The sequence below is a fragment of the Orycteropus afer genome, unplaced genomic scaffold, assembly GCF_000298275.1.
Source record: "Orycteropus afer afer isolate SDZICR_OR568_19922 unplaced genomic scaffold, OryAfe1.0 scaffold00124, whole genome shotgun sequence".
Lineage (NCBI taxonomy): Eukaryota > Metazoa > Chordata > Mammalia > Tubulidentata > Orycteropodidae > Orycteropus > Orycteropus afer.
This window is the reverse complement of record NW_006921711.1, coordinates 4294618-4318910: the sequence shown is the minus strand read 5'-3', so window position 1 is coordinate 4318910 and position 24293 is coordinate 4294618. Positions and strand designations below refer to the sequence as shown.

The 24293-nt window shown below is 38.3% G+C and overlaps 1 protein-coding gene across 1 annotated transcript in view; it reads left to right on the top strand.

The window, feature by feature from the left end:
* SRBD1 (S1 RNA binding domain 1) overlaps positions 1 to 24293 on the top strand; it is a 410508-nt gene that overhangs the window by 279191 nt on the left and 107024 nt on the right. Inside the window, exon 15 of the mRNA XM_042781471.1 lies at positions 2923 to 3005. Coding sequence (XP_042637405.1) covers positions 2923 to 3005 — 83 coding nt within the window. The remainder of the gene's footprint in view (positions 1 to 2922; positions 3006 to 24293) is intronic.

The following is a 24293-nucleotide window of genomic DNA, read 5'->3' as shown; positions in this document are numbered from 1 at the left end:
ACACACACACACACACCAAAAAACCAAACTCACTGCCTCAAGTTGGTCCCAACTCATAGTGACCCCTTCTTGGGTTTCTGAGGCAGTATCTCTATGGAAGTAAATTGCCCATTCTTCCTTCCAAGGAGTGGCTAGTGGGTTTGAACCACCAGCCTTTGGTTAGCAGTCAAATGCTTTAGGCACTATGCTACCAGAGCTTCTGTACACACAAGCTCCTTATATATGTGTGTGTGTGTTTGTGTATAAAATGTGTATGTGTGTGTGTATAGGAGCTCTGGTGGTGTAGTGCCTGAGTCATTTGACTGCTAACCAGAAAGTTGGCGGTTCAAACCCCTCAGCCACTCTGCAGAAGGAATACTGGGCAATCTACTTCCGTAAAGATTTACCACCTTGGGAACCCAAAGGGGGTCGCTATGTGTTGGAATCTACTGGATGGCAGTGAGTTGAGTTTTGGTTTATGTATATACATGTATGTATGAATGTATATCTATATATATTCACATACATATACATACACATGTACACATACACATATACATATATATATACACACACACACCTAGGAGTGGACATTTAGGAGCATAACTCTCTTAGAAATCCTTCTGACTTCTGTAGCTACATGTTCTCCTCACCATTCTTTCTCTGCCTTTTTCACTCTTTCCTCTTTCTCCTATTTGTCCCAGAATATAAACGTTCCCCAAATTTCCTCTTTTTTCATTTTCTATATCAGCGATCTATTAAAAGTCCCTTTACATCAGCTGTTTTTTACTTTCAGAAATCTATTGTCTGCCTGATCACTCTCAACCTAAAGTCAGCATTGTTGCATTATTACTGGCTACTAAACAAGTCTTTTCTGCGTTAAATAACATCATCTCTCAATTCTGGGAATGCTACTTTTGAAAATAAAATCTATGTTAAAAAATGTTCTTCTCCCCTCCTTTCCTCCCATCCCTTCCATGCTTGATTATTCCCGCTATCCAGAGTGGAACAGCATTTGACAGGGAAATACTAATTCTAGAAACATTAAAATCTATTGCTGATGTTTTTGGGGCACTGTAACTCCAGAGGCTCTTAGGTCATATTGTAAAATTTGTATGTCTAGAAACCATCATTTCCAATCTATTCTGCTGCATTTAGTAACATTAGGATGGACAAAGGAGACACTAGCATTGAACCAGCTAGAAGGTAACTAGGTAGAATAGTTTCAAAATTCTTTTTATATTTTAGAAATTCATAAATTTGGAAATCTGCCTGCATTTATCAAATTATATAACTACTCTAACCAATTTCTAAGTTTAGATTTTTATAATCTGAGTTTTCCTGAAGGAATGTGTTTGAGGAATTTAATCATTATTGATAACCTTTTAATGAATTTCTAATACTGCCTTCCTACACAGTAAGTGTTCTGATACCTATGTTCTTAGCTTGGTTTACTATTGTGGATTGTTTTTTCTTAAAGAAAGGTATTTTGGCAATATATGTGTATATTTGAAAATCATTCTTACTGTATTATATGTTTAAAACCTAGGATGAAAATAGTTGCTTTGGAGAGCATCAAGCATTTCTCTGCTGGTGTTGTAATTTCAATCAGTAATCATAAGTGTGGCTATTTAAAGGAAAACATTTCTCCTATAGCCTATTATGTTTACACTAAATAATGTTTTTTGAGTTTTGACTACAATGATACATATGAAAATCCCCATTGCTACTGTGAGAGATCTAAACAGATTGTGTACTGCTTATTGCTCTCTAAGCCTGCTTTGTGAGCTGCCATTGTCGCCGTGTGTTAGAAGCAATAATAAAGTATATGAAAAAGACTTGGACTGTGCAGTGAACTTGATGTTCACAGTAGATCTTGTCTGTGATGAGAGAGGTGATACAAATCAGTGACTAGAGAATCTGATAGTCATTTTCGAGAAGTGGCTTCTGTTGCTGACCTTGAACGGTTTAACACAAAAACAGGCATGGGGTTTCCTTTGATGGTCTTAATGTTTTCACTTTATTAATTTACATTCCATCAACCTTTGTGAGTAGGTGACACTGAGTGGCTTTCATGTGCTTAGTAAATGGAAGCTGCTCTTATATAAGGACTTAATGTAACTATGTGACTTGGAAAAACAAAGGGGTGACTTGGAAAAACAAAGGGCTGCCTTGAGAAGTGCACTGAAGATTAAAAATAAACTTATTTTCTCTAGCTAAATCTATCCTGTAAACTAGATATGAAGCTTTGCTAACATTTGGAAAAATATTGGTGAAAATAAATGATGACCAACTAAAATCATGAGATAAATAGAGGGATGTTTGAAGATAGCTGTCTAGTTTCTTGAACATGGATTGTAACGATCAAGAAAGGGATGTGATGAGACACTGTGTGTTAGGAGCCCACCAGTTGGGACTCAAGGAGATCGGTTCCCAAGATAATCTTGTAACCATATTCAAGGCCATACAAATGTATCCACTATCCAAGTGAATCTGTCTGTGGTTGCATTAAGCAATATTTTCATCATTCATTTTTTATTATCAGGATCCAGCCCTCATAAGCATATGATATACAAATGTATGTCATATTTAAAGTAAAACAAAATATCTACTTTCTTTTTAAAGTAGGAGGTGTACTTAACTATGTTGTATTTAAAGAATGAACAGGTAAATACATAAGTCTAGCAACTAAATGTTTTTATTTGTTTTTCCAAATTTATAAGCCTTCAATCTATTTGTGCTGGGAAATTCCCAGGAGTTCTGGTAATGTAATTGTGAAAATTTATATTCAGTTTTTATGTGAAAAAAAGAGACCTTTGAAACTTAATTTTTTTCTTTTTTTGGAGGAGAGATGAGAGAAAGGACTAATAAATGCTTGTGTTATAAGTAATTACCAAGTACTGCTTTTTACATTAAACTTGTTTTCTGGTTCTGTTTTTTCAGTTTCCATAGCAAGGCGTGTACAAGATCCATTAGCTGAGCTAGTGAAAATTGAGCCGAAGCACATCGGAGTTGGAATGTATCAGGTAAAGCAATGTGGATCATTTAATTTATGAAATCCATCAATACAGAGAGCAGTACTCAAACCTGACATAGTAATTATTATTGAGAGTAGATTCCCATTTTCAAAGGTTGTACAGTTTATGGGAAGGTAGTTCTAAATTATTAGGAAAAGAGGAATTTTTTTTTTCCTAGTGTTAATTTACTAAGATTTAGAATCAACTGTAGTTAAAGTTAAAGCCTATTAAAACATCATATCAAACTAGTAACTTAATTTAGTGATTCTTCTTTTAGCATTACTATGAAAATGAAAAAGGGCAGGTAGAGAGTGAGGCAAGGGGGTGTTAGATCTTTTGGGAAGAAGGCTTTGGGACCCTCTTTGCCTTATTTCTTTTTCCTCCCATTTTCCCATTCATATTTGATTATTACAGTTAGCTTTTGGTTATTACTCAGTATAGTCCAAAACCCTTCAATTGATGTTACTGTATAGTAATAATAGTCTCTACAGAAATAGATTGCCTAGTCTTCCTTCTGAATAATAATAGTAGGAGTTCTATTTCCTGTATTTTCAATTCTTGAGGTTGTTTGTGTTCACTGGGGAGTTGGAGACAGTACTAAATCTTGCCAAAGTGAATCCATGGCCATAGCAGAATGACATATGGGCTTGGATTGTGTCTGGAAGTCTGAATTCTTTTCCTCTTTGATGAAATTTTAGTCCTCCTTAAGCCTGATAATAAGATACTGCCTTCTCTATAACTTGTCTTGGGATTTGAGTAATAACTACTGCATTTCCTCTCTGTAAAATGTGATATTAGAAAAAAAATATGATATTAGATCATAGGACCTGTGCCCACCAGAAGTGGAAGAGACCTTCAGAGTCATACAAACTTTCCCCCTTGTTTGACAGAAAAAGAAGCTGTGTCCTAGAATCTGTGTCTTACAGTACTTAGAATTTTTGCCCAGTATCACTAGTGGCAAAGCCCAGACTAACCTGCCATATTGTGACTTTGCTGTGAGAATTCTTGTTTTATAGCAAGTTAGACTAAGAGGCATCCAAACCATTAATGGACTTGTTCATTTGGAAAAGACAGTTGCTGAAAGAACAGATCTAGCTATAGAACTAGATAGAAATGCCCAGTGTCTGAAGAGTATAATGATGACAATTTTGTGATATAGGCATTGTAGTTAAAGGAAATTATAATAATTTGTGAAGAAGTTACTGAATACCTTAGTAAGGTGATGGAACAAAGAAAATAGGAAGTCAAAATTGTTGAATCCTCTCAGGCTAAGAAACTTCAAGAAGTCTTTAAATAGGAGAAGAAAATTCAAGAAGTCTTTAAATAGGAGATTCCTACTCTTTAGGTTTGGATTCAGAGATCCATTTAATGTGAAAGAGTTTGGGATTTATTCCAACAACAGTGAGAAGTAAGGTTAAAACAAGGAAGAGATGTGATCTGATTTGTATTTTTAAATGTTGACTCTGAGTACTCTGGGAAGAATGAATTAAAAGGGAAGAGGAGAAGCAATAAGACTGATTAGGAGGCTTTTACACTACTCAAGACAAGAGAAGATGTTGACATGGACAGAACTGATGGCAGTAGAGATGTAAAGAAGTTAAATGTATTTTGTAGGGAATACTTAGTGGTAAACGAGAGATGATGTTGTTGTTCGGTGCCATCGAGTTGGCTCCGACTCATAGAGACCTTATGTACAGCAGAAGAAAACACTGTCCGGTCTTGTGCTAGCCTCACAATCCTAGCTATATCTGAGACCATCATTGCAGTTACTGTGTCAGTCTATCTCATTGAGGGTCTTCCCCTTCATTGCTGGCCCTCCACTTTACCAAGCATGATATCCTTCTACAGGGAATGGTCCCTTCTGATGACATGACCAAAGTAGGTGAGATGAAATCTGGCCATTCTCGCTTCCAGGGAGCAATTCTGACTGCACTTCCTCCAGGACAGATTTGTTTGTTCTTTTGGCAGTCCATGTTACTTTCAATATTCTTCACCAGCACCACAACTCAAAGGCATCAGCTCTTCTTCAGTCTTCTTTATTCATTGTCCAGCTCTCACATGCATATGAGGCAGTTGAACATAACAGAGCTTACATTAGGTGCACCTTAGTCTTCAAGAAGACATCTTTGTTCTTCAGCACTTTAAAGAGATCTTGTGCAGCAGACTTGTCCTATTCAATACATCATCTGATGTCTTTACTGCTGCTTCCATTGGTGTTAATTGTAGAACCAAGTAATACAAAGTCTTTTACAGCTTCATTTCTCTATACATTGTAATTCTGCTTATTGGTCCAGTTGTGAGGATTTTCATCTTTTTCTATTGAGATGTAATACATACTGCAGACTGAAGTCTTTAATCTCCATCAGTAAGTGCTTCAAGTCATCCTCACTTTCAGCAAGCAAAGTTGTGTCATCTGTGTATTGCAAGTTGTTAATGAGTCTTCCTCCAATCCTGATGCTACATTCTTCTTCATATACTTCAGCATCTCGGATTATTTGTTCTGCATACAGATTAAATAAATATGGTGAACCCTGACACACTACATTCTTGATTTTAAACCATGCAGTATCCCTTGTTCTGTTTGAACAGCACCCTCCTTGTTTATGTACAGGTTCCTGATGAGCAGAATCAAGTGTCCTGGAATTCCCATTCTTGTCAATGTTATCCATAATTTCTTATGACCCACACAATTGAGTGCTTTTGCATAGTTAGTAACACACAGATAAACATCTTTCTGGTATTCTTTGCTTTCAGCCAAGATCTGTCTGACATCAGCAATGATTTCCCTTGGTCCATGTCCTCTTCTGAATCCAGATTGCATTTCTGGAAGTTCTCTGTCAATATACTGCTGTATCCATTTTTTAATTATCTTAAGCTTGGATGTGATATTAATGATATATTTGATAGTTTCCACATTCTATGGGATCACCTTTCTTTGGAATGGGTACAAATATGGATCTTTTCCAGTCAGTTGGCCAGGTAGCTATCATCCAAATTTGTTGGCATAGACAAGTAAGTGCCTCCACTGAGGCATCAGTTTGTTGAAACATCTCAGTGGGTATTCTGTCAATTCTAGGAGCCTTCTTTTTCACCAATTCCTTCAGTGCAGCTTTGACTTCTTCCTTCAGTACCATTGGTTTTTGATCATATATCACCTCAAATATGTGAACATCAACCAATTATTTTTAGTACAATGACCAAATTGTACCAGGAATTGGTGAATTCCTTCCATCTTCTTTTGATGCTTCCTGTATCATTCAGTATTTTGCCCATAGAATCTTTCAGTATTACAACTCGAGGCTTGAATTTTTTTCAGTTCCTTCAGCTTGAGAAATGGCGAATATGTTCTTGCTTTTTGGTTTTCTAACTTCAGGTCTATGCACATTTCATTACAATAATTGACTTTGTTTTCTCAAGCTACTGTTTGAAATCTTATGTTCAGCTCTTTTATCTTGTCATTTCTTCCATTTGCTTTAGCTACTCTCCATTCAAGGGCAAGTTTCGGAGTCTCTTCTGACATCCAGTTTGGTCTTTTTTTCCTTTCCTGTCTTTTAATGACCTTTTGCTTTCTTCATGGATCATGTTGTTGATGTCATCCCACAATTCCTCTGGTTTTCAGTCATTGGTGTTCAATGCATAAAATCTGTTCTTTAGATGGTCTCTAAATTCAGGAGGGATATAATCAAGGTCATATGTTGGCTCTCATGGACTTGTTTTAATTGTCTTCAGCTTCAACTTGAACTTGCATATGAAGAAGTGATGGTCTGTTCCACAGTCAGCTCCTGGCCATGTTTTGGCTGAAGATACTGAACTTCTCCATTGCCTCTTTCCAAAATGTAGTTGACCTGATTCCTGTGTACTCCATCTGGTGAAGTCCACATGTATAGCCGTCATTTGTATTGTTGAAAAAAGTATTTGCAATGAATAAGTTATTGGTCTTGCAAAAATCTGTCGTGATCCGCCAGCATTATTTCAATCACCAATGCCATATTTTCCAACTACCAGTGAATAATTCTTTGTTTCCAACTTCTGCATTCCATCACCAGTGATAATCAACACATCTTGATTGCCTCTTTGGTCAATTTCAAACTACAGAAGGTGATAAAAACTTCAGTTTCCTTATCTTTTGCTTTGGTGTTTGCTGCGTAAATTTGAATAATAGTCTTATTAACCAGTCTTCCTTGTAGGCGTATGGATATTATCCTATCACTGATAGCATTGTACTTCAGGATAGATCTTGAAATAGTCTTTGTAACAATGAATGCTATGACATTCCTCTTCAATTTGTCATTTCCTGCATAGTAGATCATATGGTTATCTGATTCAAAATGGCCAAAACAGTCCATTTTAGCTCAGTAATGCCTAGGATATCGACCATTTCATTTTTGACAACTTCCAATTTTACTGGATTCATACTTTATACATTTTGTGTTCTGATTATTAATGGATGTTTGTAGCTGTTTCTTCCCATTTTTGAGTCATGCCACATCAGCAAATGGAGGTCTGGAAAGCTTTATTCCATCCACGTCATTAAGTTTCGCTCTACTCTGAGGAGGCAGCTCTTCCCTAGTCGTATTTTGAGTGCCTTCTGGCCTGAGGGGCTCATCTTCCAGAACTATATTGGACAATGTTTCTGGGCTATTCATAAAGTTTTCCAGTAATATATCAAACAGTGTTTCACTACTATTCATAAGATTTTCACTGGCCAATTTTTGAGAAGTGGATGGTCCCTTCCTTCTTCCAAGTCTGTCTTAGTCTGGAAGCTCCTGTGAGACCTGTCCCCCATGGGTGACCCTGCTGGTATTTGCAATACCAGTGGCATAGGTTCCAGCGTCACAGCAACACACAAGCCACCACACTGTGACAAACTGACACACAAGTGGTGGAAGTGAAGGATAGGGAGATGTTAGAACTTATTCCAAGATTTCTGTTACATATATGATGCCTGGGTAGAGCAGATTAGGTAGTGATAAGATCAGTAATTCAGTTTTGAATGTTAAGTTTGAGATACCTATAAGAAAGCTAAGAAACGAAGTCAAAGAGGACTTGGCCATTCAATTCTGAGGTATAGAGAAGTGGCCATATTAACATTAGAGTACAGGCAGTTTAGCAAATGGTGAAAGTCATCAAGATGGTGGGCTGAGCTTGTGAATATTCTTTAACCATACCACCACCACCCACATGTCCATAACTCCCAAGTTCTATGAGATGATGGAAGAGGTGTATTGTGCATATGTACCTATATAAACACACATTTTTGTGAATAAACTGAGGAAACAAGAAAGGGTCCCATTAGTAGATGGAAACATCAGGCAATATGTGAAAGATACAAAGCAAGGAGAGGCACATCCAAGGAGAAATAAAACCTGGTGGAGCCACAGCTCAGAACACATACAGACCAACAATGTTCTTGAAGTACATGCAGTTCAGGTAGCTCTAAACCAGAGTCAAATGATTGAAGTAGTGGGAAAGGGGTCTGTAGATAAGGACATACATTTAGAATACCTAGGCCTATATTACACCCCCTCCTTCAGTATTCTTTAAATCCATGCTAAAGCACTTAACTGTAACACAGAGGCCAAGAAATTGGTAGATACTTCATGTAGACTCTGACTGTCAAAAACTTTAAGGAGCCTCATCCTGGAAAGACAAACTCCTGACTTATGTATTACACAATACCTGGCATCATATCCTACGTTCCCACTACTACGTTGCCCCCTGCTGGAGGCAGATTATGGTTAACAAAAGCAGCATAAACAGAAATAAATATGTTGTTGTTGTTGTTGTCATGTGCCGTCGAGTCAGCCCTGACTCATAGCGACCCCTCCTTGGGTTTCCGAGGCAGTATCACTACGGAAGTAGGATTGCCCAACCTTCCTTCCGAGGAGTGGCTGGTGGGTTTGAACCGCCAGCCTTCTGGTGAGCAGGCAAGTGTCTTAGCCACTATGCTACCAGAGCTCCCAGAAATAAATATAGGGACTCTCAAATATCAAGATGATATTACTACTAAGAATCACCAAACATTTAAAGAAAACTTAAGATGTAAAAGTGAGGCACCAAACTTAATAAACAAAAAAATAACACCTAATGAAACAGAGTTGATAGGCAACAGAAACTTTGAAATAAATAAAACTAATATTCACTGAACGATAAGAGCAGATACTGCATCTGGAGTAGAGTGAAATTCAGGAGCTCTGGTGGTGTAGTGCCTAAGGGATTTGACTGCTAAGCAGAAGGCTGGCGGTTCAAACCCACCAGCTATTCCTCAGAAGGAAGATTGGGCAATATACTTTTGTAGTGATACCGCCTCAGAAACCCAAGGAGGGGATGCTGTGAGCCACATCCGACTCGATGTCAGTGAGTTTAGAGTGAAATTAAACCAACTGAATACCTTAGAAATTAAAGACATGAATGTTGAGATAAAAAATATATAAATGGGCTAAATAAAGTAGATAATGCTAAAGAAAAATAACTACTGTTGGTTTTTGTTTTTGTTTTTTAACTTTCATCTGTGATTTGGGTGACAGCAAATCAGTTTTCCATTCAACAATTCACACACTTTTTGTTTCATGTCATTGATTACAGTCCCCTCAATGTGATATCATACCTGCCACTTCCTCCCTGTGTTTCTTATTTCCATTCCTCTTTCTCTCTTTACCCTTCCTCCCTTCTGAACTTTATCCTTGGGCAAATGCTGCCCTTTTGATCTCTAATGGTTGATTGTTTTAAGGAGTGTGTACCTTCCTAGAGTTATTGCTCACCTTGTACACCTTTGTATTATTTGACTGAAAATTAAGCTATGGGAGTGAGTTCAGTTCCAAATCCAAAGGCCCATAGTCTTGTGGGTTCCACCAGTGTTTATGTGACCAGTAATCCTGATTTTTTTTTAATGATTTTAAGTTTTGTTCCACGTTTCTGTCCCACTCTACCCAAGACTTTCTAGTGTGATTCCTTTCAGGGCAGACTCTAGTGGTAGCTGGGTATCATCTTGTTCTGATCTCAGTGTTATGGAGGCTAAGGTCCTTTGGAATAATTGTTTCCATGTATCTTTTATTTTCTTCACTCTTTGCTGTGGACAGAAAGAGACCATTAGTTGCACAGTTGATGAACTCTCACATGCTTTTAAGACCCTAGTTGTCACTTACCAAATTAGGATGTAGAACATTTTCTTTGTGGACTGTGTTGTGCCAGTTGACCTTGATGTCCCCCAAGACTAGGGTCCTAAGTTCCCAGGCCCAGTGACTTACTCTTCCTCAGGGTTTTGGGTTATGGCTAAGAGTGTGTGTTTGGCTGGGTTCTCTAGAGAAGCAAAACCAGTAAAGCTTATATATAGAGAGAGAGAGGGAAAAGTATCTTATGAAAATGGCTCACATACTTAAAGAAGCTGGCAAGTCCCAAGTTCTTGGATCAAATGTCAAGCTGGAGGCTTTTCCCGACTCTAGTGAATGATGAGTCCAAGATCTCCAGGCTGAATGGTGGATTGCTTGCTCACAGACAGTTGTAGGTAGCACAACAGGATCCCGATCCACAGAAGAGTGTCTCTTTTTCCCAGGATGTCCGTAAATATATTGGAAGCAGGCCACACCCCTAGGGAAGCTCCCTTTCAACGGATTGACTGCTCAAAACATATACATCTAGTCTCATCATGGGAATAACCCATATCATAACTGCTTAAACCATTCAGAATTGTGGTCCAGCCAAGTTGACACATAACTCCAACTATCACAGAGGGTTTCATAACTTTGCACCCTGCATGCTCTACTATATTCATTTGTTAATTTATAGTACTGTGGTGACTTGCATGTTGCTGTGAGACTGGATGCTATCCCACTGGTATTTCAAATTCCATGAGGGTCACCCATAGTGAACAGGTTTCAGTGGAACTTCCAAACTAAGGCAGACTTGGAAGAAGGAAGGGGCCATCCACTTCTCAAAGAATTGGCCACTGAAAACCTTATGAATAGCAGTAAAACACTGATATATTACTGGAAGACTTTATGAATAGCCCTGAAACATTGTCCAATATAGTGCTGAAAGATAAGTCCCTCAGGTCCAAAGGCACTCACAATATGACTGTGCAAGAGCTGACTCCTCAAAGTATAGTTGACCTTGATGATGTGGACTGAGTAAAGCTTTTGGGAACTTGCCAGTGTGGTCTGTCTCACAATGGGAAGAAACAGTTGCAAACTTTGATTAATAATTGGAACAAGAAATGTACGAAGTATGGATCTAGGAATATGTCAAAAATTAAATGGAATGCATAAAGATCGATATCCTAGGCATTAATAAGCTAAAATGGACTGCTTTTGGCCATTTTGAATCAGACAACCATAGAATCTACTATGCCGGGAATGACAAATTAAAGAGGAATGGTATGCCATTCATTGTCACAAAAAATTGTTTCAAGATCTATCCTGAAGTACTGTGCTGTCGGTGATAAGATAATATCCATATGCCTATGAAGAAGACCAGTTAATACTTCCATTATTCAAATTTATGTATCAACCACCAAAGCCAAAGATAAGGAAATTAGAGATTTTTACCACTTTCTAGTCTGAAATTGACCAAAGATGCAATCACCACGTATTGATTATTACTGGTGATGGAAATGCAAATGTTGGAAACAAAGAAGAATCACCAGTACTAGGAAAATGTGGCCTTGGTGATAAAAATGATGCAAGGAATCATATGATATGATTTTACAAGACCAATGACTTATTCATTGCAGATACCTTTACTCAATAACATAAACAGTGGATATACATGTGGACTTCACCAGATGGAATACATTGGCATAAGATCAACTACATCTGTGGAGAGAGGCAATGGAGAAGCTCAATATCTTCAGCCAAAATAAGGCCAGGAGCTGACTGTGGAACAGACCATCAGTTGCTCATGTGCAAGTTCAAGTTGAAGCTGAAGACAGAACAAGTCCATGAGAGTCAACATATGACCTTGATTACATCCCACCTGAATTTAGAGACCATTTGAAGAGTAGGTAAGACATTGAACACCAACGACTGAAAACCAGAGGAATTGTGGGATGACATCAAGAACATCATATATGAAGAAAGCAAAAGTCATTAATGTCAGAAGAGACTCCGAAACTTGCCTTGAGTGGAGAGTAGCTAAAGCAAATGGAAGAAATGACAAGATAAAAGAGCTGAACAGAAGATTTCAAACGGTAGCTTGAGAAAACATAGTCAATAATTGTAATGAAATGTGCAATGACCTGGAGTTAGAAAACCAAATAGCAAGAACGTGTTCACCATTTCTCAAATGGAAAGAACTGAAAAAAAAAATTCAAGCCTTCCGTTACAATATTGAAAGATTCTATGGACTGATACAGAAAGCATCAAAAGAAGATGGAAGGAACTCAGAGTCACTGTACAAAAAGAGTTGGTTGATGTTCACATATTTGAGGAGGTGACATATGATCACGAAACAATAGTATTGAAGGAAGAAGTCAAAGCTGCACTGAAGGAATTGGCAAAAAACAAGGATCCAGGATTAACAGAATTCCCGCTGAGATCTCAGTTTCAACACACTGATGCCTCAGTGGAGGCACTTACTTGTCTATGCCAAGAAATTTGGCAAAATATTGAATGATGCAGGAAGCATCAAAAGAAAATGGACGGAATACACAGAGTCACTGTACCAGAAAGAACTGGTCGATCTTCATCCATTTCAGGAGGTGGCATACGTTCAAGAACCAATGGTACTGAAGGAAGAAGTCGAAGCTGCACTAAAAGAATTGGCGAATAAGGCTCCAGGAATTGACGAATACCCATTGAGATGTTTCAACAAACGGATGCCCCGCTGGAGGCACTCACTCAATTATGCCAAGAGATTTGGAAGACAGCTACCTGGTCAAGTGATTGGAAGAGATCCATATTTGTACCCATTCCAAAGAAAGGTGATTCCACAGAACGTGGAAATTATTGAACCATATCATTAGTATCACATGCAAGTAAAATTTTGCTGGAAAAAAAATCTCACTGCTGTCAAGTTGATTCCGAACATAGTGAGCCCTTCTTGGGTTTAAAAGGCGATATCTCTATGGAAGTAGATTGCCCAGTCTTCCTTCCAAGGAGTGGCTGATGGGTTTGAACCGCCAGCCTTTTGGGTAACAGTCAAATGCCTTAGGCACTTCATCACCAGATGGTTGCAGCAGTATGTTGGCAGGGAACTTCCAGAAATGCAAGCTGGATTCAGAAGAGGACATACAGTAAGGGATATCACTGCTGATGTCATATGGATTTTGGCTGAAAACAAAGTATACCAGAAAGATGTTTACTTATGTTTTATTGACTATGCAAAGATATTTAACTCTGTGGATCATAACAATTTATGGATAACATGGCAAAGAATGGGAATTCCTGAACCCTTAATTGTGCTCATCAGGAACCTGTATATAGACCAGGAGGCTGTCATTTGAACAGAACAAGGGGATACTGCATGATTTAAAATCAGCAAGGGAGTGTGTCAGGGTTGTATCCTTTCACCAGACTTGTTCAGTCTCTATGCTGAGCAAATAATCTGAGAAGGTGGACTATGTGAAGAAGAGCATGGCATCAGAATTGGAGGAAGAGTCATTAACAACCTGCGATATGCAGATGACACATCCTTCCTTGCTGAAAGTGGAGATGACTTGAACCACTTACTGATGAAGATTATAGACTACAGTCTGCAGTATGGATTACATCTCACCATAAAGAAAATGAAAATCCTCACACCTGAATCAATAAGCAGCAGCATGATAAATGAAGAAAAGAATGAAGTTGTCAAAGATTTCATATTACATGGTTCCACCATCAAGACCAATGGAAGGAGCAGTCAAGAAATCAGATGATGTATTCCATTCAGCATATTTGCTATAAAAGACTTCTTTCAAGTGCTGAAGAGCAAATATATCTCTTTGAAGACTAAAGTACGCCAAACCCAAACCCTGGTATTTTCGGCTGTTTCATATGCGTGTGGATGCTAGACAGTGAATAAGAAGACTGAAGAAGAGTTGATGATTTGTGGTGTTGGTGAAGAATATTGAAAATACCATGGACTTTCAGAAGAATGAACAAAGCTGTCCTGGAAGAAGTGTAGCCAAAATGCTCCTTGGAAGAGGGAATGGCCAGACTTCGTCTCACCTACTTTGGTCATTGTGGTAATTAAGTTTGTGTGTCAACTTGGCCAGGCCTGGTTGAGTGGCTGGGCAGCTGGATGTATTCCCCATGGTAAGATTGGTAATTAACTCCATGGTGGAATGTATTGGAGCAGCTGAGTAGCTACTTTAGGGATGTGGTCCGCTTCCTGTATATAAGAAGCAGCTTTGGGAATGGTCTCTAGCTTATGGCATGCTTGAAGCCTGCATGTAGCTGTGTTATTATGCAGCAGCCTGCCGTGCTCTGCCAGTCTTGGAACTTTCAGTGGACTTGAATTAATGGCCTGCTGTGTGGTTTGGTAACAAAAAGACTGTGCCTTTTTATTGTCAACCTTGGGCTTGTCAGTCTCAGCTCCAGCAGCTGTCTGAGTGAAGAAAAGTCTCTAGCTTCAGTGGGCTGGGAGCAGGAGGCAGAGCTGAAGCCCAAGGCTGAGGGTCTTTCACCCAGCCCCTAGAGCCTGGCACTTTGAACTTGGACTTAAGCCTCCAAACTGTGAGAGAATAAACTCCTGTTTGTTCAGGTATCCCATAGGTGGTATATTTTTGTCAGAGCAGCATTAGGTAACCAGAACAGTCATGTTGTCAGAAGAGACCATCCCCTGGAGAAGGTTATCATGGTTGGTAAAGTGGAAGGTCATCGAAAAAGGGAGAGACTCTCAATGAGGTGGATTGACACAGTGGCTGCAGTGATGGGCTCGGGTATAGTAAGGATTGTGAGGCTGGCACAGGACTGGGCAGTGTTTCATTCTGTTGTATATAGGGTCACTATGAGTCAGAGCCAACTTGACCACACCTAACAACCACCTCACATTCTACCGTATTCATGGATAATACATATGCAGCATATATAAATACATAGGTAGAAATGTTCTCTGTCAAACCTATATATAATCATGAATATAGTCCCATTCTCCTCACACCTGTTCAACTTGCGTGTTTTTCTATGTTTCCACTTGTAGGTTGATATTTGTAATTGCTGTTATTGCAGGGTTGTGTATGAATTAGTATTTGTCTCTCTTTCCTTTAGCTTTTCTACTCCTCCCAGCGTCTGTTTCCTTTATCATTTTGTGCTCACCTCTTCCTTAGTTTGTATTATGTCTACCTTCTAGTTCCCCTCCCGTTCCCTCCCAGCCCTGGTAACCATCAACGAATATGTCTTTTTGTATGAAAACGTTTTGACTTTGTACAATAACGGTCTCATACAATGTTTGTCCTTTTATGATTGACTCACTCAGCATAATGTCCGCTAGGGTCATCCATGTTCTGTTTCACATATTCATTGTTCTTTAACATTGCATAGTGTTCCATTGTATGTATACACCATAGTTTGGTTATCCATTCACCTGTTGATAGGTATTTAGGTTGTTTCTATCTTTTTACTATTGTGAATAGTGCTGCACTGAACTCGAGTGTACATATCTGTTTGTATCCCAGCTCTTACTTCTCTAGGATATATCCCTGATAGTGGGATTGCTGGATCATACGATTTTTCTATTTCTAGCTTTTCAAGGAAACATCATACTGTTTTCCCCAGAGGTTGTACCATTTTACAGTCCCACCAACAGTGTATGAGGGTTCCAGTCTCTCTCTGACCTTGCCAGCATTTGTTTTTTTGTTTTTTTGAAATTTGCTATTAATGCTGGGTGAGATGCTATCTCGTTGTTGTGACTTGCATCTCTCTAATAACTAATGATCACAAGCACTCCTTCATATGTTTGTTGGCTGCCTGAATGTCTTCTTTGGTAAAATGTCTATTACATCTTCTGCCCATGTTAAAGTTAGATAATTTGTCTTTTTGTTGTTGAGGTGTTATTTTCTATAATTATACAGAGATTATACAGAAATTAGCCCCTTCTCCGATATGGTGCTACCAAGTTTTTTCCCCATCTGTGGGGTCACTTTTTACTCTTTTAGTGAAATTTTTTCTTGTGTATAAGTGTCTTGCTAGGAGATCTGGTAGCATAGTGCCTAAGGCACTTGACTGCTAACCAGAAGGCTGGCGGTTCAAACCTGCCAGCCACTCCTCGGAAGGAAGGTTGGGCAATCCTACTTCCGTAGTGATACTGCCTCGGAAACCCAAGGAGGGGTCGCTATGAGTCGGGGCCAACTCGATGGCAAATAACAACAACAACATAAGTGTCTTATTTTTAGGGGTCCCACTCATCTAGTTTTTTTCATCGTTTTTTATGTTAATTAATTTTTACAACATGCATCTTGTCTTTAAAGGATTATACTTTTACATTTGTAAAATATTTTAAAACTAAATTAAAGGAATTACATACATAACTCAGTGTTTAAATGATCTCTGCTCACTTTTAGTTCTTTCAGACTATGTCTTCTCCATTCTTGAAGTCTGAACTTTGATTCATTGTCAAAATTCTTTAGCTGTGTGGAAGGTGACTTGCCATCTGTTTCTCTCTATATAGTTTACTTTCTTTTAAAAGCCTAGATTATTACAAAAAGTAAAACAAAAAATGAGTCACTGCTGTTGAGTCGGATCAAACTCATAGCAACCCCTTCTTAGGATTCCAAGGAGGTATCACTACAGAAATAGATTGCCCAACCTTCCTTCCGAGGAGTGGCTGGTGGGTTTGAACTGCCAGCCTTCTGGTCAGCAGTCAAATGCCTTAGGCAGTATGCCACTGAGCTCCTAGAAAGTTAAAAAAATATATAAATAAGCCTTTTATTTTGAAATAATTCAAAATAGACTTACATCATGGGTGCACAGGAAGTACAAGTTATAATATATACCCTTCATCCAGCACCTCCCAGCAGTGCCCAATCATCTATTTTGTCTTCCAGTGTCTGTGCATTTTTAATTATGTTTGATAATGTATTTATGCGATATATTAGGGCCCATAAATTTGCCCCTATTTTTTCTTTGTTTGTCGTTACAGTTTTAGGTTTTAAATTCAGATCTTTGATCCAACTTGAGATCATTTTTGTACAAGGTGTGAGGTGTGGGCCCAGTTTTGTTTTCCTGGAAATGGATATAGTTTGCCCGCACCATTTGTTAAAGAGACTATCTGTTCTCCATTTAATAGGTTTTGGCACTTAATCAAAGATGAGCTTTCCATGTATCAATGGATTTGTTTCTGGATTCTCAGTTCTGTTCCACTGGTCTGTGTGTCTGTCATTTTACCAATATCATGCTGTTTTGACTGCCATATCTGGTAGGTTTTGAGATCAGGGAGTGTGAGACCTCCCACTTTGTTCTTCTTTTTCAGTAGTGCTTTCCTTATGTGAGGTTTCTTTTCTTTCCATATGAAATCAGTGATTGGTTTTTCCATGTTCTTAAAGAATGCTGATGGAATCTGGATCAAGATTGCATTGAATCTATAGATCACTTTGGGTAGTATTGACATTTTCACAATGTTCAGTCTTCCTACCCATGAGAATGATATGTTGTTGTTGTTGTTATGTGTCATCGTGTCGCCTCTGACTGATCTGCCACTGCCGTTGAGTCAATCCCAACACATAATGACCCTCCTTGGGTTTCCAAGACGGTATCTCTACAAAAGTGGATTGCCCAATTTTCCTTCCTACAAGTGACTGGTGGGTTTGAACCTCCAGCCTTCTGCTTAGCAGTCAGGTGCCTTAGGCACTATACTACCAGAGCTCCTGCTGTTGATTTTAGAACCAAGTAATATGAAATCTTTGACACCTTCAATCTTTTCTCCATTTATTATGATGCTGCTTATTGGTCCAGCTGTGAGGATTTTTGTTTTCTTTATATTGAATATATATTCTTTGTATTGTAATCCATATTATAGACTATAGTCTTTAATCTTCATCAGTAAATGCTCCAAGTCATCCTCACTTTGACCAAGCAAAGTTGTGTCATCTGCGTATCTCAGGTTGTTAATGAGCCTTCCTCCAATCCTAATGCCATGTTCTTCATATAGCCCAGCTTCTCTAATTATTTGCTCAGCATATAGAATGAGTAAGTATGGTGAATGGATATAACCCTGATGCACTCCCTTCCTGCTTTTAAACCATGCAGTATCCCCTTGTTCTAATTGAACAACAGCTTCTTGGTCTATGTACAGGTTCCTCATGAGTACAATCAAGTGTTCTGGAATTCCCGTTCTTCTCAATGTTACCCACAATTTGTTATGATCCACACAATTGAATGCCTTTACACAGTCAATAAAACATAGGTAAACATCTTTCTGGTATTCTTTGCTTTCAGCCAAGATCCATCTGACATCATCTGTGATATCCCTTGCTTCTCATCCCCTTCTGAATCCAGCTTGCAGTTCTAGAAGTTCTCTGTCAATGTACTGCTGCAACCATTTTTAAATTATCTTTAGTAAGATTTTACTTGCATATGGTATCAGTGATATTGTTTGATAATTTCCACATTCTGTGGGAGCACCTTTCTTTGGAATGGGTACAAATATGATCTCTTCCAGTCATTTGGCCAGGTAGCTGTCTTCCAGATCTCTTGGAATAGCCAATGAGAATGATATAGTCTTCCATTTATGTTGATTTCTAATATTTTCTTACAATACTGGTTTTTAGTTTTCTTTGTATTAGTCCTTTGAATCCCTGGTAAGGTGTATTCCTAAGTATTTAATTTTTTGGTAGGTATTGTAAGTGGTATTATTTTTCTTATTTCCTTTTCAGAGATCTCTTTGTTGATGTAGATAAATCCAGCTGATCTTTGTATGTTGATCTTGTATCCTGCCACTTTACTGAATCTTTCAGTTAGTTCCAGCAGTTATCATGCTGAGTTTCTTGGTTTTTCTATAACATCTTCAAACAGATAGTTTCATTTCTTCTGTACCAACTTGAGTGCCTTTTATTTCCCTTTCTTTTCTTATTGCCCTGGCTAGTACTTCCAGTACAAAGTTGAATGGAAGTGGCAATAGAAGGCATCCTTGTCTGGTTCCAGTTCACAAGGTGAAGGTTTTCTGTCTCTCTCCATTGAGAATAATGTTGGCTGTTTGTTTTGTGTATATCCTTTATTATGTTGAGGAATTCCCCTTCTATTCTTATTTTGCTGAGAGTTTTTATCAGGAATGGGCATTGGATTTTATCAAATATCTTTCTGCATAGATTGGTGTGGTCTATGGTTCTTTCCCTGTGTTGTATTATGTGATGGATTATGTTGATTGGTTTTCTATGTTGAACTATCCCTGCATACCTTATATGAATCCCACTTGGTCATGATGTATTTTTTTTAGATGTAGTGTAAGATTCTTTTGGCTAAGATTTTTGCATCTGGTTCTTATAATGGTGTTTTGTAGCTTTCTTTGTATAGGTCTTTTGTGTCTCTGCTTAAGTACTTGGCTTTTTGGGTGGTTGTTGTAAATGGTATTGTTTTCCTGATTTTTATTTCAGAGCTCTGTTCATTAATGTAAGGGATCCAACTGATTTTTGTATGTTCAAATTCCAGTAATTTTCTTGCTGAGTCTTTGATTATTTTATTTGTGTGTATGAACATATCATCTGCAAATAGAGATAGTTTTATTCTTCTTTGCCAATTTGGGTGCCTTTTATTTCCCTTTCTTGCCTTACTGTTCTGGGAAGTACTTCCAATACAATATTGAGTGTTGTTGTTATGTGCCGTCGATTCGGCTCATAGCGACCCCTCCTTGGGTTTCCAAGGCGATATCTCTATGGAAGTAGATTGCCCTGCCTTCCTTCCGGGGAGTGGCTCTTGGGTTTGAATAGGAGTAGCGATAAAGGGCGTACTTCTCTGATATCCATCCTTAAGAGGAATGCTTTCAGTATCTCTCCATTGAGAATAATATTGGTTATTGGTTTTATATATATGACCTTAATTACGGTGAAGCATTTCCTTCCTATTCTTTTATTCTTTAGTGGTTTTTTTGTTTGTTTTGTTTTGTTTTTTAATCAGGAATGGGTGGTAGGTTTTGTTAAATGTCTTCTGTGTTAATTGAAATGATCTTGTGGTTCTTTTGCTTTGTTTCATTTACATGGTGGTTTATTCTCATTGAAACCATCCTTGCGTACTTGATAGGAATCTCAAATGAAGATGATATATTTTTGTTCTGTTAACTTACTTTCTTTTTTAAAAAAAATATTTATTGTGACTTGGGTGAAAGTTTACAGAGAAAATTCATTTTTCATACAACACTTCATATACATTTTGTCTCATGACATTAACTGCAATTCCCCACAATGCAACAGCTCTCTTCCTACTTCCTCCCCATAGTTACCTCCTCCCTGCATCTTTCCCTCCCATTACTCTCCCCACCCCTGAGCTATCTCCCTGTGCAAACAGAGCCCTTCTGTTCTCTCATGATTGATCATTCTTAGTAGTTTATCTACCTGATGTAAATGTTCCGCCCATATACATGCCTATTATTTGGCTGGAAGTCACAGGATGAGTTCAATTTCCGACCTGAGGGGTAGCTAGGGGCCATAGTCTCAGGCATCTCTCCAGGCTGTATCAGACCAGCAAACCTGGTCTCTTTTTATGATTTTGAGTTTTGTTCCATTTGTTCTCCCACTCTATCCAGGATCTCCTGCACTGATCCCCTCTGAGTGGTTGACAGTGGTAGCCAGGCACCATCTAGTTCTTCTGGTCTCATGGGCATGTAGGCTGAGGATCATATGGTCTACGAGTCCCTTAGACTAATTCTTTCCATACATCTTTGGTTTTCTTCATTTTTCTTTGCTCTGGTTCACAAGAGACCCATCTTTGCAAATTAGATGGCTGCTTACAAGCTTTTAAGACCCCAGTCAGTACTCACCAAGGTAGGATATGGAACAGTGTTTTTGTGTAGTTTGTTAAGCCAATTGAGCTTGGTGTCCCCTGCGACCATGGTCCTGCGCCCACAGGTCCAACTGCTTGTTCCCTCTGAGAAGCTAGTTGACTGGAGCCAAGAAATCACCACAACCTTGTCCCATGTCAGCTCTATTGTATACCTCCCCTCCCACCCACCTAGACATACCTGATCATTCAGCCTGTCCATCCATCTGTCCATCCATAGATCACTGCTTGCCATCGCTGACAATGTATATGCAAATGGGTTCATTTTCATTGTCTGTACCTCCCATGTATGTCTTCCTCTTCCTCATTGCCACTGTGCTGATCACACGTTTGGTACATTGTTCTTCCCTTCACCTGAATCAATACTTGTCTCTACTTACCTAGCATTGTTCTCTCCCCTCCCCTCCCATCCCTGGTTTCCTTCCCTATATAAACCTTTTCCTTGACTTTCTACAGTAATGAACTAATACAATAATTTACCTTCTGTATTTGACTGATTTCACTCAGAATAATATCCTCCAAGTTCATCCATGTTATATGGTATTTCATAGGTTCTACGTTATTCTTTAGTGTTGCATAGTATTTCATTGTGTGTATGTACCATAGTTTGGTTATCCATTCTTCTGTTGATGGGTACCTAAGTTGTTTCCATCTCTTTGCTGTTGTAAATAGTGCTGTGATGAACATGGGTGTGCATGTATCTGTTCTTGTCCTGGCTCTCACTTTTTTAGGATAAATACCTAGTAATGGGATTGCTGAGTCAAATAGTATTTCCAATTCCAACTTTTTAAGAAACCGCCATACTGCTTTCTTCAGTGATTGTATCATTTTACAATCCCACCAGCAATGTGTGAGAGTCTCGATCTTTCCACATCCTTGCCAGCCTTTGTTATTTTCTGTCTTGCGGAACTTTGCTTTTAGTGCTGGGGCAAGATGTATCTCATTGTTTTGATTTGCATCTCTCTAATGGCTAATGATCATGAAAATTTTTCATGTGTTTGTTGGCCACGTGAATATCCTCTTTGGTGAAGTGTCTATTCATGTCTCCTGCCCATTTTTTTAATTGGATTGTTTGTCTTATTTTTGAGGCATGGAGTTTATTATAATTTTTAAAGATAAGTCCCTTGTCAGATATGTTATTGCCAACTATTTTTTTCCCAATCTCTAGGTTTTCTTTTTACTCTTTTGGAGAAGTCTTTGGAAACACATAAAAATTTAAGTTTTAGAAGGTCCCACTCATCTAGTTTACGTTCTTTGTATACTTTGGGTTATGCTTGATAGTCTATTTATGCCGTAAATTAGGGTCCCTAAATTTGCCCCCATTTTTTCCTTGAGGAACTTTATAGTTTTAGGTTTTACATTTTTCTGTATACCTTTTTTGGAGCTCTGGTGGCTCTGTGGTTAAAGCATTGGGCTGCTAACTAAAAGGTTGGCAGTGTGAATCTACCACATGCTCCGAGGGAGAAAGATTAGGCAGAGCCCTTCCATAAAGATTTACAGGCTTGGAAACCCTATGGGGCAGTTCTTCCTGGTCCTGCAGGGTCACTATGAGTGGGAATGGACTCGGTAGCAGTGAGTTTGGGTTTATATACCTTTTAGGAGCACTGGTAGTGCCTTGGCTGCTGACTGAAAGGTCTGCACTTCAAACCCACCTGCTGCTCTTTGGGAGCAAGATGTGACCATCTGCTTCCATAAAGATTTCAGCCTTGGAAACCCTATGGGGCATTTGTACCCTGTCCTATAGAATCATTATGAGTTGGAATCAACTTGATGACAATGGATTTGGATATACCTTTTACCACAGATGAGATTTGCATTTCTTTCTTTATCAAAGAAATCCAAATTAAGCAAGGGGAAATTATTTCAACCTCACTACTGAGTAAAGTTGTAGAAAAATGATAAAAATTTGTGCAAGTCAGGAGGATTCAGTGAAATGATCAGTCACATACATTGCTGATAGAAGTGTATATTGAAATTTCTAGAAAACAATACCTGTCAAGATGCACTTAAAAAAAAATGCATCCCTTGGAGTTGTCAGTATTGTTAAGATTTATACCCAAATTTGCTGTGATAGCAAAATACTGGAAGCAACCACAGTAGAACTGTTAAATGAATTATGATATATTCAGCAACCAAATAATCAGCCTTTCTAAGAGGTTTTATTGGCAGGTGTAGTTGCCCTTATTAAAGTATTTTAACTTGCAACAAAATTACCGATACAGAATAAAACAAATTTTTGTTTTAATGATAACAGATAAGCACTTATATTTAAGGAAACACCTGAAAGATGACTTTGGTTGGTGTGAACAGTGTTTTTTCTGTTTTTCAAACTTTCTATAGTGAATATGTACTAGGAAATTTTATTAGAAAATATGTATCCATGTCCATATTCCAGCCAAATGGACTACTTAATTTTAAGCCTTGATAAAATGGACTTTCAACACAATGAAAATGGGACTGAATTTCTTTTTAGTTGGGAACTGCAAGTGTTTTTAGTATAAATTTAGTAAGTATATTCATTCTGATTTAAGATACGAGTTGCTGAACAAACATTGCTGATTAAAAAAAAAGGTTGTTCAAAGAAAGAATGTTAAATAGATGAAATGATAGAAGCCATCATATTGTTATTTTAATAGAAACTAAAATACTTTTGGTTTACTAATAGCTAAAATGCTAAAAGGCAGCACTCCAGTCCTTGTCTTAGGAAATGGAGAAAGCTGATTTTAAAAACACATGCCTGTCATTATTTCTGGAGAGAGAGAGAGGCAGCCAGTGTGGTCGAATGACAACATATCCCTGACTGACCCCTAAAGACTTCTTTGCTGAAAAGTGGCTTGGTGTTACTCCCAAGAAAACACTCTGGGGTAAAACAGGATGATGCAGTGTTGGCTGTGTTGAGTTCTGTGGGACATGGGGAATGGTGGTTTAGCCTGGCCTTGTCATATCCTGAGAGTCCAACTTAATTAAGTGAGTTGGATTTACTTACTATTTATTTCTTCTTTGGTCCGTGTTTTAGATACTTTCATGCTCATTAACACCTCCACTTGGTAATGAGCATGCTCAGTAAAGTGGGAATGATTTGGAACAGCCCCTTTCTTCCTTTTTTTTCTCTCTTATTAGATCATTTGATGATGTAAGAGAATGAAATGATTGTCCAAAATGAGTTGTTGGAACCCTTAATGGATTTATCTGTATCTAGGCCATCTTTATTCCTCATTATTACGGATAATGAGCAGTGACTGTAAAGGGAAGATCATCTTCCCAGCTGACGTTTTTCATGGTAAAACCTGAAAGGTGGGAATTTATATTTTATTTCCCCACCCTCTCTGTGGAATCAATTCTGAGTTGTTAGGTTTTTTACCTTTAAAAAAAAACAGTTCTTTTTTTTTTTTTT